The sequence below is a fragment of the Prionailurus viverrinus genome, chromosome A2, assembly GCF_022837055.1.
Source record: "Prionailurus viverrinus isolate Anna chromosome A2, UM_Priviv_1.0, whole genome shotgun sequence".
Classification (NCBI taxonomy): Eukaryota; Metazoa; Chordata; class Mammalia; order Carnivora; family Felidae; genus Prionailurus; species Prionailurus viverrinus.
The window spans coordinates 53,447,686-53,470,534 of NC_062562.1; the positions used below are offsets into that span (position 1 = coordinate 53,447,686).

Below are 22,849 nucleotides of genomic sequence, written 5' to 3' on the forward strand. Positions count from 1 at the left end.
CTTTCTAACATTTAGACCATCAACAAAACGAACCATCAAGCTCTGATTTGTAGAGGTGACTATTTTCTGTGGTGTAAATGAAAGGGTGGGCCTACGCCAGCCGACTCCATCTTGTTCTGTGTCCTTCACCTTGACCACACCTCCTCCCCTTGAGTAACCCCCCCCCCACCTGCCTAACAGGACTCAGACCCTTCCCCAGCCAATCGGCTGAGGCCATAGCCATTACCTCATCAACTGCCTCAGGCCCCAATAAAACCTTTGTCCTTTTGAAACTCGCTCTCTCTCCCTGGTATCTCACCGCTGCGTCGGTGCAGGTAGGGGACTGAGCTTGAGCTAGCTTGAATAAAGGCTCTTTTGCTTTTACATCGGACTCGGCTCCCTGGCGGTATTCGGGGATCACAAATTCTGGGCATAACATTTGGGGGCTCGTCCGGGATCCCCAAGACCCCCGAGGGACCCCTGACCCGGAGAGCCTGACTGGCCACGGTTAGTGTCTGTCTGTTTGTTCTGTCTTTTCTGTGTGAGCTCATTTCTGGAATTCTGGTAGTGCCCGACGCGGTCTAAGTGGACGCACTGGAGGACCACGGGCTGGGAGTTTCAGAAGACATTCCTATTCTCCCTTCTGGAGGGACATGGAATCCCCTCATCTGTTTTGGAGGGATGTGGAATCGCCTCAAAGGTCTGAGATGAGGCGGGTTGCTCCCGCTGGTTGGCGTGAGGCCGTCGTCTTTGGAGGGACGTGGAATCCCCTCATCGGTTTTGGAGGGACGTGGAATCCCCTCAAAGGTCTAAGTTAGCTTTCAGTTTTGCTTCCATGGAGTTGGAAGACTTTCTAGGGGCCCTCTGTTTGTCTGTTTTTGTGTTTCTCTGTTTTGTTCTGTGGACTTACTGGACGGACGTTATGGGACAGACTCAGACTACCCCTCTACCCACCCTCTTGGCTTAAGCCCTTCCTAGCCCCGCTCCCTCCAGAGCCAAACCCATTCTTGCTTTGCAGGGGACAAAGAAGAAGAAAAGTCTTACCCAGCCTTCAGCACCCCTCTACCCTGTCATACAGGGGGGTACTGAAGAAGAATTAATTTTTCCTCCCCCGTATAACCCCTCTAGGGTGCCGGAAGAACACCATCCTCCCCCTCCGGGGGAGGCAGACGCTGTTCTGAGAGCGGGAGGTGGAAATGCTCCAGTGGGAAGCCCGCCCTTTACCAGACAAAGGGCTCAGAGGGAGCAATCCGCCTCCGCCGCCGACTCCACTATTCTGCCCCTGCGAGCCACCGGACCCCCAGACGCGGAGGGGAATCAGCCCCATCACTATTGGCCTTTCGCCACTAGTGACCTCTACAATTGGAAAGCTCAGAATCCTAAGTTTTCCGAGAAACCGGCAGGGCTTATTGATTTATTAGACTCTGTTCTTTTTACCCATCAGCCCACGTGGGACGATTGCCAGCAGCTTTTGCAGGTCCTGTTCATGACTGAAGAAAGAGAAAGAATCCTCAATGGGGCCCGAAAACTAGTTCCAGGCGCAGACGGGAATCCCACCACCAACCAGGCTCAGATAGATGCCTCCTTCCCCTTAACTCGGCCCCAGTGGGATTTCAACACGGCAGAAGGTAAGGAGAGGCTCCGGGTCTACCACCAGACTCTAATGGGGGGTCTCCGAATCGCTGCTAGAAAGCCAACCAATTTGGCCAAGGTAGGAAATGTACAACAGGGAAAAGATGAATCTCTGGCTGCCTTTTTAGAACGGATCATGGAGGCATTCCGTACCTATACCCCTATGGATCCAGAGGCTCCGGAAAGCAAGGCAGCTGTTATCATGGCCTTTGTAAACCAATCGGCCATAGACATTAGGAGAAAATTACAGAAAATAGATAGACTAGGAGAAAAAAGTCTGCAGGACTTACTGGTGGGAGCCAAAAAGGTATATAATAACTGGGAGCCTCCTGAGGACAAGCAGGCTCGCGCCATGGCGGCTGTCAGCAGTAAGCAGACTCGAGACCTGGACAGAATACTACTAGCTACCACTGCTGACTTCCCCGAGGAACGAGACCGCCATCTCTGGCAGCTGGCAGACGACGCAAGAAAAGGTAAAGGAACCACCAAGGGGAGGAAGCAGAGGCTGCAGAAGGATCAGTGCGCATACGGCAAGGAGATAGGGCATTCGGCCCTTGATTGTCCAAAAAGGGCCGGCGGGAAGGGAAGCAAGACTGATCAAGTAAAAGTCCTAGAGCTAGATGAACTAAGTGATTAGGGGAGTCGGGGTTCGGACCCTCTCCCCAAACCCAGGGTAACTCTTAAAGTGGAGGGGACCTCTGTTGACTTCCTTGTCGACACCGGAGCACAACATTCGGTCCTCCGCACCCCACAAGGTAAACTAGCCAGCAAGAAGTCCTGGGTACAAGGGGCAACTGGTATGAGCCAGTATTCATGGACTACCCGAAGAACAGTAGATTTGGGAACGGGCCGGGTATCCCACTCCTTTATGGAAATACCAGAATGCCCCTACCCGCTGTTAGGACGGGACTTACTGACCAAGATTGGAGCTCAGATAACTTTCAGACAAGGGGGGGCCTCAGGTCACCGATGGCAAGGGCCACCCCATCCAGGTCCTGACCATGAAACTGGAGGATGAATACCGCCTCCACCAGGAGGCGCTCCCGAGAGAGGATAATATAGACAGATGGCTACAAGAATTCCCCTCGGTTTGGGCAGAGACAGGGGGGATGGGACTAGCTGCTCACAGGACCCCAGTCCTGGTAGAGCTCAAGCCAGGAGAGAGTCCGGTAAGGATCAAACAATACCCCATGTCTCAGGAGGCCCGGAAGGGGATCCAGCCACACATCCGGAGACTACGAAGCCTAGGGGTACTAGTTCCTTGCCAGTCTGCCTGGAACACCCCCCTACTGGCAGTCAAAAAGCCTCACACAAATGACTACCGACCGGTACAAGACCTCCGGGAAGTAAATAAGAGGGTCACGGACATACACCCAACTGTTCCCAACCCATATACTCTCTTGAGCTCCTTGGTGCCCTCCAGGGTCTGGTATACTGTACTAGATTTAAAGGATGCCTTCTTCAGTCTGCCGCTGGCACCCCAGAGCCAACCCTTGTTTGCCTTCGAGTGGCATGATCCAGAGGAGGGCTACAGTGGGCAACTAACCTGGACACGGCTACCTCAAGGATTCAAAAATTCACCCACCATCTTCGACGAGACACTACACGAGGACCTGGGTAAGTACAGAAGGGAGCACCCTGGCCTCACCCTCCTACAGTACGTAGATGACATCCTGATTGCTGCCGACAAGGCCAAAAGACTGTGAGCGAGGGACCCAGGAACTGCTGCCTACCCTGGGGGCCTTAGGGTACTGGGCATCCGCAAAGAAGGCTCAGATATGCAGGAAGAGAGTAAGTCACGTGGGATATATCCTGGAGGGTGGACAGCGGCGGTTATCAGATGCCAGAAAAGAAACTGTCCTAAAGATCCCTACTCCCACCTCCCAAAGAGAAGTGAGGGAATTCCTAGGATCAGCCGGCTACTGCCGCCTCTGGGTTCCAGGTTTTGCTGAGGTTGCCAAGCCCCTATATGAAGCTACCAAAGAGGGGAAAACATTTAAATGGACTGAAAAAGAAGAAATTGCCTTTAATCAGTTAAAAAAAGGCCCTCCTAAGTGCCCCAGCCCTGGGACTACCAGACATTACGAAGCCCTTCCACCTCTTTGTAGACGAACATAAGGGAAGAGCAAAAGGGGTTCTAACTCAAGCCTTTAGCCCCTGGAACCGCCCAGTGGCTTACCTGTCTAAGAAACTAGACCCAGTGGCTGCCGGCTGGCCGCCATGCCTAAGAATTATTGCGGCGACAGCACTCCTAGTCAAGGATGCAGACAAACTGACCCTAGGACAGGAGATCTGGATCACGACCCCACACGCCATTGAAGGGGTCCTGAAACAGCCTCCGGATAGATGGATGAGCAACACATTACCAGAGCTTCCTACTCAACCCTCCAGGAGTGCGGTTCCACCCCAGTGCAGCCCTCAATCCTGCAACCCTGCTGCCCGACCCTGACCTAGGTGCTCCACTACATGACTGTGCGGGAATCCTGGAACAAGTACATGGATTCCAGACGGACCTGACCGACCGGCCCCTCCCCGATGCCGAGGCTACTTGGTTCACTGATGGCAGCAGCTTTGTGCGAGATGGACACAGGTATGCGGGTGCAGTGGTGGTTACCGAAACGGACACCGTATGGGCGGAGGCTCTACCCTCCGGAATGTCAGCCCAGCGAGCAGAGCTCATAGCCCTCACCAAGGCGCTGATGCTGGGAGCTGGAAAATGACTTAACATATACACAGACAGCTGTTATGCATTTGCCACAGCTCATATTCATGGGGCAATTTATCAGGAGAGGGGGTTACTGACGGCAGAAGGACGGACTATAAAAAATAAGCAGGAGACACTTAACCTGCTTACGGCCTTATGGCTTCCCGCCAAGCTAGCCATTATCCACTGCCAAGGGCACCAAAAAGCTGATAACCCAGTAGCTAGAGGTAATCGAAAGGCTGACCAGGCAGCCAAGGCAGTAGCCCTTACTCCAGTCCCCACCATGACCATACAACTACCGGACCCGGGAGACCCAGTTTTACCAGACCAGCCCAAATACTCCCAGGAGTTACAGCAGATCAAGAAACTCCCCATGGCCCAGGAGATAAAGGGATGGTGGTGCTCGTGCTGCCAGACCGGCTCGGAGTCTCAATATTAGAGCACATGCATCGGTCTACTCACATGGGGGCCCGAAAATTAAAAGACTTAATCCGACATGCCGGAATCAAGATTCACCAACAGGACACCAAAATAGAGCAAGTTGTATCTGCCTGCAAGACCTGCCAACTCACCAATGCGAGAGCCACATCAAATAAAAAAGGAACCAGGCTCAGAGGCACCAGACCGGGAGCCCAATGGGAAGTCGACTTCACTGAAGTCAAACCAGGAAAGTATGGTTATAAATATCTTTTATTATTTACAGACACCTTCTCTGGCTGGGTGGAGGCATACCCAACCAAGCATGAAATGGCTCAGACGGTGGCTAAGAAGCTACTAGAAGACATCTTACCCAGGTATGGTTTTTCTGCCATGGTAGGATCAGACAATGGACCAGCTTTTATCTCGCAGGTAACACAGGCAGTAGCCAAGGCGGTGGGGGCAAACTGGAAATTACATTGTGCTTATAGGCCCCAGAGCTCAGGACAGGTAGAAAGAATGAATAGAACCCTAAAAGAGACCCTTACCAAATTAACCATGGAGACTGGCGGGGACTGGGTGACTCTTCTACCGTACGCCCTTTACCGGGTTAGAAACACTCCTTACACTCTGGGTTTTACTCCCTACGAGGCCACCCCCTGTTATTCCCAGTCTTCGAGCTGAACTTATTGCTGAGTTTAAAGATCAAGAACTTTTTCTTTCCTTGAGAGGGCTCCAGAGGGCGCACGAGGACATTTGGCCACGCCTCTCTGCCATCTACGAGGCTGGCCCGACCCCGACACCTCATCAGTACAGGCCAGGAGACTGGGTCTACGTCAAGAGGCACCACCGAGAGACCCTCAAGCCGCGCTGGAAGGGACCCTACATCGTGGTGTTGACAACCCCCACCGCTCTCAAAGTAGACAGCATCGCGACCTGGGTCCATCACACCCACGTTCGGCCAGTGGACCCCTCCTCCGTCCGGAAGGACTTCGTCACGTGATGGGCCATCAGTCGGGACCAACACAACCCGCTCAAGCTCAAGCTACAGCGCATTCGACCCACCTAATATTGGTAACTCTGTTAACTCTGCTTGTCATTGCTCATGCTGCTGGGAGTCCCCACGCCCCCCAAAACATCACCTGGCAGATCATAGACACCAGGTCGGGGACAATACTTAATCAGACCTCCCAGAGCCACCCCAGGGAAACTTGCTCCCCAGAACTTTGCGTAAACCTCCAAACTCTGTTCCCCTTGTCACCATAAATGCAGCCGGTCCCATGATTGGGTCCCTAAGCTACATGACAAGGGGGGAATGAAAGGGCGGGCCTACGCTGGCCGACTCCATCTTGTTCTGTGTCCTTCACCTTGACCACACCTCCTAACCCCCCCCCCCTCACCTGCCTAACAGGACTCGGACCCTTCCCCAGCCAATCGGCTGAGGCCATAGCCATTACCTCACCAACTGCCCCTAGGCCCCAATAAAACCTTTGTCCTTTTGAAACTTGCTCTTTCTCCCTGGTATCTCACCGCTGCGTCGGTGCAGGTAGGGGATTGAGCTCGAGCTAGCTCGAATAAAGGCTCTTTTGCTTTTACATCGTACTTGGCTCCCTGGCAGTATTTGGGGATCACGAATTCTGGGCATAACATAAATACTCCCACCATGACTGATTTCAAGCTACCAATATGAGGTCATGGAGTGCAGAGTCGGGAAGGGATGTACCATAGAACACATTATGTGGTGTTTCTACCCTATGAAAATCTACCTATGAAAATCTCAAGTGCCTAGGTAATAGCAGAAAGTAGTGAAATATATTAGGAAGTCATACATTTTCAGCACGTATTAACTTTGTTTTTTAATATACTTTAATTGTACATTTCTTTTTTTATTAAAACTTTTTATTCTTATTTTTTTTAATGTTTTTATTATTTATTTTGGAGACAGAGAGAGAGAGAGAGAGAGAGAGACAGAATGTGAACTGGGGAGGGGCAGAGAGAGAGGGAGATACAGAACCTGAAGCAGGCTCTAGGCTCTGAGATGTCAGCACAGAGCCCAACACGGGGCTTGAACTCACAAACCATGAGATCATGACCTGAGCCAAAGTTGGCCATCTAACCAACTGAGCCACCCAGGTGCCCCTAAAACATTCTTTTTAAAAAATGTTTATTTTTGAGAGAGACTGAGAAGGAGAGCAAGTGGGGAAGGGGCAGACAAAGAGGGAGACAGAGGATCCAAAGTGGGCTCGTCGCTGACAGCAGAAAGCCTGATGCAGGCCTCGAACTCGTGAACAAAGAGATCATGACCTGAGCCGACATCGGATGCCCAAACGACTGAGCCACCCAGGTGCCCCTTAATTGTACATTTCTATAACTTAATAAAGGTTGGGTTTAATAATCAGCGTCCAAAGTTCCTAAAGATTTGACAATCTATGCTCACAGGTGATACAGCCTGGTGTCAGCTCCAGGCATACTTCTGCTTGCATTCTATTTCCTCTTTCCTGCTTTGTATATGCTGGAACTCAGACACCAGGTGGGGGTGGGGGGAAGTGAAACAATCTCCTTCATGCATAACAAGCCAATACCCCAGGGAATTTCTGAGCAAGAAGTCAAAAGGAAATCTAAGCCTGGAAAGGCCTCATGCCCCAGAGCCACCAGCCCACCTGAACCTGCCTCTGATCTGCTGTGTGCACGGAAATAAACCTCTCTTATTTGAGCCTGTGATTTGGTCTATTTGTTACAGCAGCATTGCCTGTTGTGCAGGCTTCATTTGGAAGCCTCCCATATTTCTTCTCCCAGTTCAGAGTCTAAGCCCTCAACTCAGGGTAGATTCCCTACTCTCTGACCAGTTTAGATTAGGGTTACTAACCTCAACGCTCCTGACATTCAGCACCGATGATTCTTTATATGTGCAAGGTGTTTATCCTCCTGACTAGATGCCAGGAGCATCCCCCAACGAGTTGTTGTGATGGTCAAAAATGTCTCCAGATACTGCTCAATGTCCCCGGGGGCAAAAGTCACCCCCACTTGAGGACCACTTGTATAGAGAATCTATTCTTTTTTAAAAATTTAATTGTGTTAAGATTTTTTATTGAGGTATAATTGGCATATAACATCATATTTGTTTCAGGTGTACAACATGATGATTCAATATTTGTATACATTGTGAAATGATCACCACAGTAAATCTAGTTACCATATGTTCCCATACAGAGTTACAAATTCTTTTTCTTATGATGAGAACTTTTAAGATCTATTCTTTTAGCAACTTTCAAATATGCACTACTGTATTATTAACCATAGTCACCATATTGTACATTACATCCCCAGGACTTATTTATTTTATTCCTGAAAGTTTGTACCTTTTGACTGACCATTTCAGCCATCCCCAGCCCCTGTCTCTGGAAATCACCAATCTGTTCCCTGTATCTATGAGTTTTGGGTTTTTACAGGTACGTATGGTTGTTTTTAGTGCAGAATCTACTCTTTTTTTGAGAGAGAGAGAGAGAGAGAGTGAGCAGGGGAGGGGAAGAGAGAAGGGGGAGACAGAGGATCCAAAGCAGGCTCTTTGCTGTCAGCAGAGAGCCCGATGTGGGGCTCGAACTCACAAACCATGAGGTCATGATCTGAGCTGAAGTCGGATGCTTAACTGACTGAGCCACCCAGGAGCCCTGGTACAGAATCTACCCTTAATCCACCACAAGACCTTGGCAAGGCAATATCCTTCCCTGTGCCTCAAAGGCAGGCCACCTGGGCCTGGATCCTATCAGACACTTCTAGTTGTGGATCTTGGGCAAATTGATCTCTCGCTGTCTGTTTCCTCATCTGTAAAATGGGGACAATAATAGTGCTTCTCTCATAGTGTTGTGAAAATCGCATGAATTAAAATACGTAAAGCATTTAGAACAATGCTTGGTATAAAGCAGGAGTGAAATAAATGCCAGCTGAGATGAAGTCAGGCCTCCAGAGACCTAGGCCATTCTTTCTTACTGTCAAAATTTGTATCTGACCTTCCAAGCACAGCTCAAATGCCACCTCCTTCATGAAGCCCTGTGCCAGTTGCTAGTACCTAACCAATCACCAGCCTCCTTACCTCACTCCCTTAATCCTCCTCTCCTCAGCACCCCTGTCCTTCTTTCTTGCTATCAAAACTGCAGTTTTGGTCATTATTACAACAGGAACAGCAAGAACACAGCATTTGTATAGTGTATACAAGCAGATGGACCAGGGTCCAACCACATTCCTGTCACCTGTGCACGGGATGCCCTTGGGCAGACGGGTCCCCTTCTCTCAACTCTAGTGATCTCAGTTGTGAACTGGTGACAGTAGAACCACAGGGAGGAAAGATGGCCAGGGCCTGCCCTTAGCAGGGCTCAGTGAATGTGAGTTTCCTCTCTTACAGACCTCCTATTACTCTCGACCATTCGGTGTCCAGCCCCAGGCCTGCCCATGCCCTGTCAAAGTAGTGTCTGACCTTCCAGGCACAGCTAAAATGTCACCTCCTTTATAAAGCCCTGTGCTAGTTGCCTAACCAGTCCTCATCCTCCCTACCCTACCCTACTCAGCCCTGCCCTTCTTTCTTGCTAACAAAACTGCAATTTTGTTCTTCCAGCTCCAGTTAGATACTTGTTTTCTCAACCTCCCTTGTAGCTGGGAGTGGCCACGAGACCCAGTTTCGGCCAAGGAGAAGTGAGCAGGGGTTTGGCTGGGGTTCTGGGAAAGGTTTTGCTTCTCCTGACAAAAGAAACCAACAGTGCTGGTGCTGTGCCTTGGCTCTCCTTCCTTCCTTGAACATGAACCAGCTGAGCCACCCAGGAGCCCCTGTAGTCAGAAGTTTTGATACACACTTCCCCTTTCCTATATCACAGTTATGTTAATTGAGCACCTACTATGTGCTAGCATTGGGGATACATGGTGAACAAGTTACATCCCTGTCCTCAAGGAATTTTGTGGTAGACCAGGGGGCTGTGGGAGCCCAGGGGACAAATCAGACCAGAGTTAGTCAGGGAAGATTCCTGAAGGAGGGAATGCTGGGGTGAGTTTGGAAGGGCCAGAGGGAACAACGTGCAAAGGCATACAGGCAAGGGGCTTTGTCCCACATGGGAAACAGTTGCAGGAAACAACTCTAAAGAAGAAAGGGATTTGGGGGAGGCCCAGAGTGGACCTCCACCTTATCCTCAGGCATATTGCTCTCCTGAGCCTAGTCAATTCTGCCTCGTACCAGATTCTTCTTCCTCAAGGGAGGGCACTTTGTTGCACAATTCCAGGGACCGCTGTTCTTATTCACCTTCAGATCTCTCTGAAGCTGAGAGCTTCAGGGCTCTGAGCTCTGAGCTCAGGGCTCAGCAGAGGGTCTGACACACCCAGGGTGTGTCTCCCCCACTAGAGCTGGAACCCAGGGTGAAGGGAGAGACTAAAACTGCTTCATTTCTGTGTCACTGAACCCTACACAGGGCCCGGCTAAAGGAAGAACGTGATGATGATGATGGTGATGATGACGATGGCAACCATGACAACAAAGTACTTACTATCTGTCAGGCAACGATGTAAGCGCGTCACACATGTTATCTTACGGAGTGCTCACCACGACTCTGTGAGGGCTCACGCTGGTTGCGTCCATTTTATTGATAAGAACACTGAGGCACAGGGAAATGAAGAAACTTTCTCAGGGCCATAACTAGTAAGTGGCTGAACAAAGTAGTTGCTTTGTCCACGATGGGAGATGGAAGGAGTGAAGCTGTCACCTCTTCTCAGGCCCTTGTCATTAGCACCAGGAATGAAGCCACTAAGTCATGGGAGTGCTATGCAAATGATGCTGACATGGCTTGTAGTCAGCCACTGGTGGAGCCCTGAGCAGGGTCCTCATAGCCAAAGGAACTTCCTCCGGCACTTTGCCAGCTCAGCCACCAGAAGCAAGGGCAATGGAACTAATGGAACTGTCATGGAGGTTGGAACTGAGGCAGCCCTCTTTCTCCTTTTAACGTCCTTGCCCCATCCCTCCTCCACCCACATTTCTATTATGAGAAAGGATAAATAGAATTAAAAAAAATTAAAGCTCGAGAATCCATGTGCAGGGCAATGCTTAACTCAAAAGGACAGCACTAATGGTAGAGCATCAGGCACTGGCAGAGGGGTCGCTGGGACAAGCTTCTAAAAGGTCAAGCTCACAGTGTGTGACCTCCTTTGAAGCAAGATGGACCAAGGGGTGTTGAGACAGAAGTGAGGAAAGAAGAAAGCAGAGAGAGGAAAGAGAACATGGCATGTTCTCCAAGATCTCACTTCACGAGCGCAAGTCTTATTTTACACAGGAAGAAGCTGAGGTTCGGCCAGACAAGTGACTTGTCCAAGGTTGCCCAGCTGACCGGTGGACTCGAATCCAATCCCTGCTCCAGCCGAGAGCCTCCATTCCCTGATCCCGGTTAGAGGACCCTAAAACCCCCTCTCGCAGGTAACCCCCTATCCGCGACTGAGCCTGCGAGGAATGCCTTTCTAGCGCTTTTCTCCAAAAAGGCCCAGCCCTGCTGAGTCATGGGTGATGCCAGGGCCTCTGCACCCACAGATCTTGCTAAACTGGATTTCTCCCTCAGTTCAGCCCCAAATTCCTAAGCTCCTGCCGTCACAAGGGCCTGGGCCCAGGCTGGGAGGGATACTAGGGAACACCGAGCCATGACAGCCTCACAGTGCCTTCCCTATGCAGCTCATTTGATCCTCATGCTAACCAGAAGGGAGGCAGAGAAGGGATTATTGTCCCATTTTACAGACGGAAGACTGAGACCCAAAAATGGAGAGGAACTGTACAAGGGCCAGGCTGGATCCAGAACCCTGACTCTGGATTCAGGAGCTGGTCCCCTTTCTCCGGTGCCCCGCCTTGGGGAGGGAGCCGGGGGTTGGGGGGTACTGAGTTGGATTTCAACAGGTGGCAAAAGGCAGAACGGGGTAAAGGTTTATTAGAAGAAGCATGTGGCAGGAAGTTGAAGGGGTAGGAACCCCGTGAGGTTGGGGAAAATCATCCTGGGCCCTGAAGGTCAGGCTAATGGCCATTTTCCTGTAGATAGACTGCAGTGTTGTGCCTGGAAGCCACAAACGCAGAGCCAGAGAGTTAAACAGGCCCCGGCCAGTAAAGGGAACTGGAAACAGAAAGAGCAGCTGCTGCCCAAGGCGTCGACATGTGTTGTTTTTGTCCACCTGGGACTGAAGCCCCTTCTTCTGGTGATTACACCAAGGGGGCAAGTTAGAACCCTCCAGAATCTCCTTCAGGCTTCCCAAGCCACCCCAGACAGGCACACACCTTAAATTCAAGTGTATCCTGGTCTGGCAGACACAGCTCCAGGACAAGCATCTCCCAAACTGATCAACCTGCTCCCTAAGTTCCTTTGATATGGAAATTCTAGAGGGGTCACTGCCCTGAACTCAGGTCAGACCATCAGCCTCTCTCTCTCTCTCTCTCTCTTTCTCTCTCTCTCAGGATTCTGACTTGTGATGCAAACATAGTGGCTTAAAACAACACCAGTTTAGCATCTCACAGTCCTATAGGTGAGAAGTTCAACACAGGTCTCACTGGGCTAACAGCAAGGGGTCAGCAGGGCTGTGTTCCTTTCTGGAGGCCCTAGGAGAAAATCAATTTCCTTGCTGCTGCTTCTCCTCCCCAACCCCCCTTAATCTCCTTGCTTTGTCCAGCTTCTAGAAGCCACCCACAGTCCTTGGCTTCTGGCGCCTTCTTCCATCTGCAAAGCGAGCACTGTCAGCTCAACTCCTCACCTTGCACCGTACTGACCTCTTCTGCCTCCCTCTTCCACTTTTTTTTGATTTGAGAGAGAGAGAGAGAGAGAGAGAGAGAGAGAGAGAGAGAGAGTAGGGGAGAGGACAGAAGGAGAGAGAATCTCAGTCAGGCTCCATGCTCAGTGTGGAGCCCAATTCAGGGCTCGATCCCATGACCCTACGGTCATGACCTGAGCCAAAATCAAGAGTCCGATGCTCAATTGACCAAACCACCCAGGTGCTCCCTCCCTCTTCCACTTTTAAGGATCCTAGTGTCAGTGTGACATTCCCCCCCCCCCCCCCCCCCCGCTGCAGGTCATCAAGGATCATCTCCCTGTGCTAAGGTCAGCTGATGAGCATCCTTACTTCCATTCGCAACGTTAATTCTCCTTTGCCATGTAACCTAACTTAGCTCCCAGAGATTAGGATGCAGACATTTTGGGGCCCTTAGTCGGCTTGCCACAGTCTCTAACCCCCAGCGCCTGCCACAACATAGAGCCCTGCAGAGGCTGAACCTCTTTCTTCCTAAACCAGGTTCCTTGTCTGACTCCACCATGCTCCTGGGCCCCAAACTCCAGAGATAGGAAGGATGCCTCCAATATTTCCTTCCCAGCCAGGCAAAGCCCAAACTTGTCCCATTTTCCCATCAGGAGGGTCTGGCTTTTCTTCTTCTTTTTTTCAATGTTTATTTTTGAGATAGAGAGAGAAACGGAGCATGACCGAGGGAGGGGCAGAGAGAGAGGGAGACACAGAATCTGAAGCAGGCTCCAGGCTCTAAGCTGTCAGCACAGAGCCCGACGAGGGGTCCTAGAACTTCAAGGTCATGACCTGAGCTGAAGTCAGACTTGCTTAATCTAATCGCTTAATTAGCTGAGCCACCCAGGCGCCCCTAGGGCCTGGCTTTTCTGTTCCCATTGCCTCCCTCTCAAGAGATTTTATAAGGGGACTGAGGGCTTTGGAGTTGGTTGTAACTATGTTCTTATCCCTGTCCTTAGGTGCCTGCCTCCTCTCAGCCTCAGTTTCCCATGTATAAAATGGGGTATTAATATCTGTCTCTGAGAGTGTTGTGGGGATTAAATGATATTATTGCCCACAACAAGCCTACCACACTGGCTTAATAAATAAATGAGAGTATCTTCTCCCTTTGTCCATGCTCAGTGTCTCCCAAATTTGGCTAATGATCCAATTTCCCCAGGAGCACTGTTGACAGGCAGAGTCCCAGAACTCTCTCCTTGGAAGGTTCTCATTCAGGGGGCTGGTGTTAGGAGCAAAGTTAGGGTTAGGATGTGGCTCAGGGAAGTCTGCATCGTTAACAAAGGCATCACATGCTAGGCAGAGTGTGGTCCACTAAGACTGCCAGAACCTCTCCCAAGTGTTAAAAAAATAGCCTTCCTGCCTACCTCTGGCCTCATCCCTCCAAACGCATTGCCGGATTTCCCTGGGCTTCAGTTTCCCCATATGTAGAAGTTGGGATGCGCTCTATAAGGTTCTTCCAGCTTTGACATTCTAGAAAAACAGTCCTACCCTCCAGTTAACTTCTTCAAGATTCATCAAGTGAGCAAAGAACTTTGGGCCCCAAGGTTGATGTGACTTGCAGGAAAGCCCAGAACAGCATGTTCTAATAATAAGATACCTATAGTATCTTGTAGGGAACAGCAGCCCCTTGAAATACTCCAGGTAAAAAGGGGATTTTGTAGTCAGAGAAGTTTGGGCAACACTACTTTTCATAGCCCTCATCTAGGAGCTCCACAATGTGCGACTGAATATTAAAGGCTCTGAAAAGGCCTGCAGGAGTGAAAGCTCTTTTGCCCTATTAAATCCAACCCTTCCCCAAACTATGCAAGAGCATTGTCCTTTTCCCCAGAATGTCATTCGATGTCTTTTGGCACAGCTTTGGGAAATGCCATCTGATTCAATCCCTGACATGCCCAGGGTCAGCCTTTCCATCCTGAAGTCCAGGCCTGGGCCCTGTCGCTGCCCACTTTGGACAGTGCCAATTCCCAAGTCCAGAGTTCCTCCATTCCTCCATCGGGATAGTTGGAGAAGGCAATGAATCAGAAACAGACCCTCAGAAGCCAGGGGCAGAGCTTATCAGCAGTTTTGGGATCCCAAGGTGTGGGTGGTCAATCCTCTCAGCAGCCCCAGGGCAGGGGCTGGGAGAGGAAACTGAGTCAGCTCTCATGAGACCAAGAGCCTGGTCCTGGCCCTGACCCCAACCCATTCTGTGCCCTCGGGTACATCACTTTCCCCCCTCTAGGTTCTTTTTCTCATCTACAAGACAGAGAATAATGTGTTATTCACATTTTGGAGCTCGTATGGGGTTGTAGATAGGAAAGTTCATGATAAAATTATCATGCCCTTAGCCAGGACATTATACTGAGGGTATCTTGATTAAGTCACTGCAGCAAAGTGGTCTGACAGAGCCCACTCAGGTCATGCTTCATCACTTTGCTCCCCAGCTCTGTGACTTTGGGTAAATCACTTTACCTCTCTGAGCTTCAGTTTCCCTGTCTGTAAAATGGGGATCAGCGTCACTGTCTTGCAGGGTTGCTGGGAGCATTGAGATGAAAAGAACGCTAATTCTGAGCTCCCTGGGAATAAAAATCATGTTTTTCTTGCTCTCTACTATATTCTAGCCCCTGGCTTAGACAAAGGGCTTCATAAAAAGAAGTCATAAAATACTAAAGTTAAGAGCTTAAAGAAATGGTAGGCTGGCAAAGTTTCTTTAGCATCTCCTTCTTTCTTTTATATTACTTGTTCACACTCCTTTTTCTTCATTCAGCACCCTCCCCCTTCCTGCCCCAGGCTCACCTTACCCACCCCAGCTCCCCAGGTTTGGCCGTCTCTCCCTTTCTCCAAGCTAGAATCCCACAGAATTGTAGCTGAGAGACCAAAACCGAGGCCCTTAAAAGGAAAGGGACTTGCCCAAGGTCACACAGTGGGGCATCTGGCTATGAGCTCAGATCTGAGTCTGAAGTCTAAGCATGGAGGGAACCTCACAGAGTAAGAAGGAAGACGCCGCAGCGTGCACCTCTTCCACCATCTTGTCCCAAGTCCATCCGGGCAGTTTAGTGGTGGGACGACAAGCCATGCTGCCCAGCCAGCTGACCACAGCCAGACAGACCTGTCATGAATCTAGGTGACTCTTTTGGCCACAGCATACCCAACAAAGCAGCCAGGGCCTAAGGTTGCCTCTGAGCAGTGCAGGGTGGCACTTAGGCTAAAATGCGACAACATCAAGTGTGCAGAAAGGTGGGTGAGCCCAGCTTAGAGGATGTTCATAGAGAAAGACCTAGGATTTTTAAAAGACCCTCTGAAAGGTAAATAAATGTTAGCACAAGCATCTAACTTGATGTTTAGCACACAGCAAGTTCATAATCAATGTTTGTTGAAGTGTAGTATGAGCCAACAAGGTGATAGAGCTACAGAGCCAAGCTAACACAGGCTTAGGTCACATTAACAGAAGCACAGAGCCTACCATGAAGAAGGTGACCCATATCTCACCATCTCCCATCCTAGGTTTGATCCTAGGTTTTGAACAGAATAGAGTCTGGACAAACAGAGATAATCCAGGGGATGGGGGGGGGTATTAAGATCAGACCCAGGAGAAGTGGCTGGAGGAGCAGGGCACTACTTTGGGTGGTCATGAGCACCCTGCCAGGAGAGGTGGCAAGCTGAGGAATGGCAGAGGTTGGCTTAGATGTCCTTAGCTCAGAACCTATTAGTCTTTCAAATTATAATCTCCAAAGTACCGGAGGAAAATGTCAGTCTATGTCTCTCTACTTAACTTTTGACTAAAGACAGTTAAACAGTATATAGTTCAACCTTGATGTGCACCCCCAGCTGTATACCAGATACTGAACATCATGTCTACTAAGGGGGAGGTTCCCAGGGCCAGCGGGAAGCTGTGGCCTTGTCTTTCGTTTCTCTACCTTCAGCCTACTGCCATACATTGTGGTGCCAGGTTGGATAGATCTGAGGATTAAACAATGCATTTTAAGCAAATCAGCCTCCACGGAATGGACAAATGGCTTCAAAGAGCCCTGCAGAGAAACTGAGGATGGAGATAACGCCAATCGAGAAAATACAAGCAGGCAGCAGGAAAAGTGCGGGACAGACTACCGGCCGCTCAAGTCTTGCGTCAGCCACCTTACCAACTGAAAACAACAATGAATGGGATCTCATACGCTCAGTATATTGCCGACTGACATAAGAACAGAAAAACTATTCTAGAGGTGGACTCCCATCCACTATTGTCCGTGATTAATTTCATTCCAAGTGTATATTGGGCCTTTAGACATTAGTCAATCATCACGTACTTGTATGTAATTTCTAAGTCAGTAAATATGTATCTGTTGGGGGTGCCTAAAGCATTTTTCTGAAGAAGCATATGCAATCAAAAAGTGTGACAACCACGGCTCCAGATCCTTAAACCCAGCGAGACACTAGGGGACACTGCTCCCTGTTTGGGTTATGGGGTTGAATCAGATTTGTTTCAGATTTAGGAACAAAGAAAAATTAGGGGGGGGGGGTGTAGCCCCCAGTAAAAATTTTAGAGCCCCTCCCTGCCCCAGTGTTTGCAGATTAATGCAAAGAAACCAAAAACTCTGAAAAGGTTTTCTCCAGCTCTGACTTTCCAAGGTGGGTGCCTATTTAAACAGCCAGAGCCAGGGGCGTCTGGGTGGCTCAGTCGGTTAAGCATTTGACTCTTGATTTCAGTTCAGGTCATGATCTCACAGTCATGAGACTGAGCCCCTACATTGGACTCTGCACTGAGCTCTGAACACTGAACGTGGACCTGCTTAAGATTCTTTCTCTCCCTTGGGACACCTGGGTGGTTCAGTCGGTTAGGCATCCAGTTAGGTGTCCATCTCATGGTTTGTGGGTTTGAGCCCCATGTTTGGCTCTGTGCTGATAGCTCAGAGCCTAGAGCCTACTTCGGATTCTGGGTCTCCCCCTCTCTCTGTCCCTCCCCTGCTCATGCGCTCGCGCTCTCTCTCTCTCTCTCTCTCTCTCTCTCTGTCTCAGAAATAAACATTAAAAAATTTTTTTTAAAGATTCTTTTTCTCCCTCTTCCTCTGCCCCTCCCTCTCCACCTCCACTCCTCCCTCCCCTTGCACATACTTTCTCTCTCTCTCTCTCTCTCAAATAAATAACTAGATATCTAGGTAAATAGATAAAAACAGCCAAAGCCAATCCAGCCTCCTTTCTCATTCTGTCATCTAAGTTTCACTGTCTGTCTCCTCTCTCTCTTTTCCATCTTTTTTCCTGTCTCTCTCTTTCCCCCTCTCCCGCCCCTCGCACATGCAATTGGCAACAGTGAACACCAGAAAGCAGTCATCCAGAGTGAGAGAAGGAGCTTGCTTGCTCATGAATGTCGGACAGACCTGGATTCAGTTCCCACCACTACCTTCCACTGACTGAGATCACCGCATACCACATTCATTCTCAGAGCCTCAGAAACCTCCCTTGGAAAAACAGGCATGCTTACCACTCAGAAATAAAATGACAACCTCATTTTAAAATCGTCAAAAGGGGGCGCCTGGGTGACTCAGTCCGTTAAGCTTCTGACTCTTGGTTCCTGCTCAGGTCAGGATCTCACGGTTAGTGAGTTCGAGCCCCAGGTCTGGCTCTGTGCTGACAGTGCAGAGCCTGCTTGGGATTCTCTGTCTCCCGTTCTTTCTCTCCACTCCTCTCCCGCTTGTGCTCTCTCTCTCTCTCTCTCTCTCTCAAAATAAATAAACTTAGAAAAGATTTAATTTAAAATAAAATTGTCAAAGGATTTGAACAGACATTTCTCTAAAGAAATGGTCAGTTAGGGGCACCTGGGTGGCGCAGTCGGTTAAGCGTCTGACTTCAGCCAGGTCATGATCTCGAGGTCTGTGAGTTCGAGCCCCGCGTCAGGCTCTGGGCTGATGGCTCAGAGCCTGGAGCCTGTTTCTGATTCTGTGTTTCCCTCTCTCTCTGCCCCTCCCCCGTTCATGCTCTGTCTCTCTCTGTCCCCAAAATAAATAAACGTTGAAAAAAAAAGAAAAAGAAATGGTCAGTAGTACTCGGAATGCTGTTCCACATGTCATCAATATAGAAATGTAAATCAAATCCACAATGAGAGGTGCACCTGGCTGGCTCAGTTGGAAGAGCATAAGACTATTGATCTCAGGGTTGTGAGTTTGAGCCCTACACTGGGTGTAGAGAATACCGAAATAAATAAAACTTAAACAAAACAAAACCACAGTGAGATCTCACTTCATACCCTCTAGGATGGCTACAATAAGAAGTCCAGATAATAACAAGTGCTGGCAAGGGTGTGGAAAATTTGGAGCCTTCGTGTAGAGTTGGTGGGATTGTAACAAAAACTTGTACACAAACGGCCACAGCAGTTTTATTCACAACAGTCACAAAGCGGAAACAACCCATCAACTGATGAATGAAGAAACAAAACGTGATATAATCACACAACGCCATTCAACCACAAAGAGGAACGAAGGACTGATGACGTGTGACAGCAAGGATAAACCTTGAAAACGTGATGCTAAGTGAAAAAAGCCAGTCAGAAAGGATCACTTATTGTATGATTCCACTTAAATAATATGCCCAGAATGAGCAAATCCATAGAGATCATCCACAAAGTAGACGAGTGGTTGCCAGAGGAAGGAGGAAATGCAGGTTAACTGCTAAAGGGTATGGGGTTTACTTGGGGATGATAAAAATTCTAAATTCTAAATTAGATATAAGTGGTGGTGGTTGCATAACTCTGTGAATATACTAAAAATCACTGACTTGTACACTTTAAAAGGGAACTTGATGGCATGTGAATAATGTCTCAATAAAGTTGTTACTAAAGAAAAAAAAGAGGACTTCCCACACAGGGTTGCTGTTAAGAGTGAAATAAGGCCTCTGGCAGCACCATGCCCAGTATATCCCTGGTGTGGAGCCAGTGCGTGAGACAGATCTCTCTGAAACGGTAGCCTGGAGAGGATTTCAAAGCACAGGTACCCTAGCATTTTAGAGGGCTACACTAGCCGAGTTCTAGGAGTTTCAGAGACAGGGGGAGGGGGTGGGGGGAGGTCCCATTATGTATAGATCTCCACGGTTTGGACCCCAAACAAAACACACCACACACTTCCCTTACACGCACTCCTGACTCAACTTTTCTGGCAATTTCTAAACAAAGCAGTATAAAATAATAAGCACATGACTGTCATCTTTCTAGTAGCCCTTAAAAAGAAAATGGATTGGGCCTCCAGCCGGAAGGCTGCCACTGAGGAGGGGCTTGGGATGCTCCCAGCAGAGGGGGCTCCAGACACTGGAGGGGCAAGTGGGGGGAGGCGAGACTGGGGTGGGTGGGGCTCCCTCCAGGCCAAGCCACCTGGGTGAGCCTCTCTGAAGGGAGCAGGCCTCCCCTCCCCCAAGGCCTGGCTCTGCCTGTTCAGCATTTTCTCCCCAAAGGTGCCTTTGAGCCCAAGGCAGAGGACTGGCCTCCTCACCCTCTCCAGTCTACCGGGCCTGGCCAGAGGACCCAGGGTGCCTCCGAAGGAAATGTCTAGAGAGCAGCTGCCTTCACCTGCTGGCAAAGCACAGAGACCGGGATGCTTTGGGGGGAAACATCTTTGTTCTCCCAAGGGTTTGGTTCCACAAGGGCAGAGTGGGCGAAGCCTTTAGAGATCTAGTCTGGACGTTCGTTTCACAAATGGGGTAATTGAGGCTCAAAGGCACCAAGGGGTTTTTGAAGGTCCTGCAGCAAGTGAGCAACAGAATCAGGAGTCAGTCACCTGCTACGGGCTGGCTGAAGCCTCAAAACAACCCAGGGAGGTGAATATTTGTCATCCTCCCCCGATACCTCCAGAGATGGAGACGGAGGCACTCACCCAGCCAGGAAGGCATGGAGCTGGGGTTCAAGTCCAGGCCCACCTAGGAACCACAGCAGGTCAGCCGGTGGAAGAGGCTGTTCTCAAAACTAACCCTTCACCCTGCCCCTCACCCAGCACATGTCCCATTACCTGTGGTCGGGAGGCCTGTGTTGGCTGCAAGGAGAGCAGTGTATGGACTGTGCCAATGCCAGGCTGGGCAGGGGAAGAGGGAGACAGGAGAGGCCAGGCCACACCCCAGTGACAGGGAGGGGGCGGGGCATGAGTTGCCCTGGGCCCCACTCACTCACCAGGGTGGCATTCCTTCCTGCTGGTGCTATCAGGGGGCCCAGGCCTTCCTGTTTGACTTGAGTCTTGCTCATGACACCCCAGGCACAGCAGTAGGAGCAGCTAAACCCCCAAACCCACCCCCTGGGCATGGCCATGACTGCTGACTCAGGAGGCGGTGATGTAGGGGGTAGTTGCACTGCCCTTGGCTGGGCCAAGCTCTGGGCAGGAAGGAGGTGGGGTGTGTCCCAGATCCCACCTCCACCTCAAGGGTGAGACTGACTCAGGATGCAGCCATGTGGGCCAACCCGATGCTTTCCCAAGGGGTGAGATTGGGCAGGCAGCAGGACAGGAGGCCCGGGGTTCAGAGGACTGGGGGTCTCCTGTGAATGGAACTGGCAGTGCCCTCTCCTGGTGAGGAAACTGGTCCAAGGCTAGAATACCCACTGCTGTGTGCAGACTGGACAACACAGTTCCCACGGGGGTGAGGGGTGGGGCCTGACCTCCTACACTGAGGCCAAGAATAACCCCAGCTCAGCCTGCCTCTGCCTCTTACTCACTTATTGAACACTTTGGAAACAGGATAGTAAACAAGTCCTACACTGCCCAGGGGAGCACCCAGGCCAGATAGAGACAGGCCATGACAGGCCCCATGAGGGCACAGCCCAGGGAGCTGTGGGTTCCCAGGAGGGCTTCCTGGAAGAGGAGTCATTTCAATGCTAAGCTCAGGCCAAAATCTCAGAGTCATCCTTGACTCTTTGCTCTCTCATACTCTGTCTGACATATCTGGAAAACCCTGTTGGCCCCACCTTCAACATATCCCAAATCCAGCCTCCTCTCTCTACTTCCATGGCAGCCACCCTGGTCCAGCCAACATGATCCCTAGTCTCTTTGCTCCTGCCTTTAGCCCAGTGGCTGTCCTAATTGTGACAACCAGAGGGATCCAGTTAAAAACCAAGTCAGCTCATGTCCCTCCTCAGCTAAACACCCTCCCAGGACCCCCACCTCATTCAGGATGAAACTCAAATTCTTGGGGCACTTGGGTGACTCAGTCAGTTAAGTGCCCGACTCTTGATCTAGGCTCAGGTCATGATCTCACTGTTTGTGGGATTGAGCCCTGTGTTGGACTGTGTGCTGATAGGGCAGAGTCGGCTTGGGATTCTCTCTTTCCCATTCTCTCTGCCCCTCCCCCACTCTATCGCATTCTCTTGCTCTCTCAAAATAAACAAATAAACTTAAAAAACAAAAAACAACTCAAGTACTTACACAGCCCTCCACCATCTGGGACCCACCTCTTGCTCTCTCTGACTTTAATTTCAATGACCTCTCTCACTCTGCCCAGCTACACTAAACTGTGCCCCAAATGCTCCAGTTAGGTTCCACCCTCAGGGCCTTTGCACTGGCTGTTCTCTCTTCCTCAAATGCTTTTTCCTAGCTCCTTCTCAAATGTCACCTTCTCCAAGAGGTCTTCCCTGACTACCTTGTACAAAGTGGTGACTGCCACCACCACCTTTCCCGGTCATCCTGCTTTATTGTTCACCATGTGACATACTGTATGTTTTTTATTATGCATATTTCCTCATTATATATTGTTTGCTCCAGGACCTAGAACAGTGTCTGACACATAGTAGGTGCTCAATAAATTTTGTTGAATGATTGTGTGACCTGAAAGGGAAGCCCAAGAAGCATTGTAAGGGTATTCCAGGCAGAGGGAACCATGTGTGCAAAGGCTTAGAGGTAAGAGGCATTGCTTGTGTTGAGGATCTGTGAATCATTCAGTATAGTAGGAGAGTAGGGGATGCTGGGGGTGCGAGAAGGGAAAGTGAGAGGCAGGGACTTGGAAGCCAGACCAAGGAGGCTAGATATTATCCTGAGAGCAATGGGGAGTCACATAAGAGGGACATGATCAAATCTATATTTTAGACAACAATTTGGCTCTCGTGTTATGGATTGGTGAGGCTGTGAGGGGCAGGCATCCAGGCGAGCATGAGCCATGGCAGGAGAGATAAGGACTAGGGACAGTGGTCATTGCACTGTCCCAAACAGTAGTCACCAGCCATGTGTGGCTATGGAGCCCTTGAAATGTAGCTGGTTGGAATTGAGATGTGCTGTAAGTGTAAAATACACACCGGATTTCCAAGACTTGCTATGAAACACAAGAATATATAAGAGTTCACTAATAATTTTTGTATTGGTTACTTGTTAAAAAGATATTATTTTGGATACC

General features: G+C 49.9%; 2 protein-coding genes across 6 annotated transcripts in view; one reads left to right on the forward strand and one right to left on the reverse strand.

Moving 5' to 3' along the window:
• TMEM40 (transmembrane protein 40) overlaps positions 1-20,560 on the reverse strand; it is a 57,328-nt gene extending 36,768 nt beyond the window's left edge. For all 5 annotated transcript variants that reach the window (XM_047848861.1, XM_047848860.1, XM_047848859.1 and 2 more), the window contains exon 1: positions 20,488-20,560. The gene's annotated coding sequence lies outside the window, so the exon portion shown is untranslated. The remainder of the gene's footprint in view (positions 1-20,487) is intronic.
• Positions 687-16,648, forward strand: LOC125153271 (uncharacterized). The gene is given in 9 exon segments (XM_047836286.1): positions 687-714; positions 3,690-3,843; positions 3,968-4,578; positions 4,638-5,382; positions 5,384-5,731; positions 10,183-10,275; positions 11,038-11,147; positions 15,646-15,739; positions 16,426-16,648. Coding segments are annotated over 9 exon segments (2,406 nt in total).
• Positions 20,561-22,849: the final 2,289 nt, after the last annotated feature.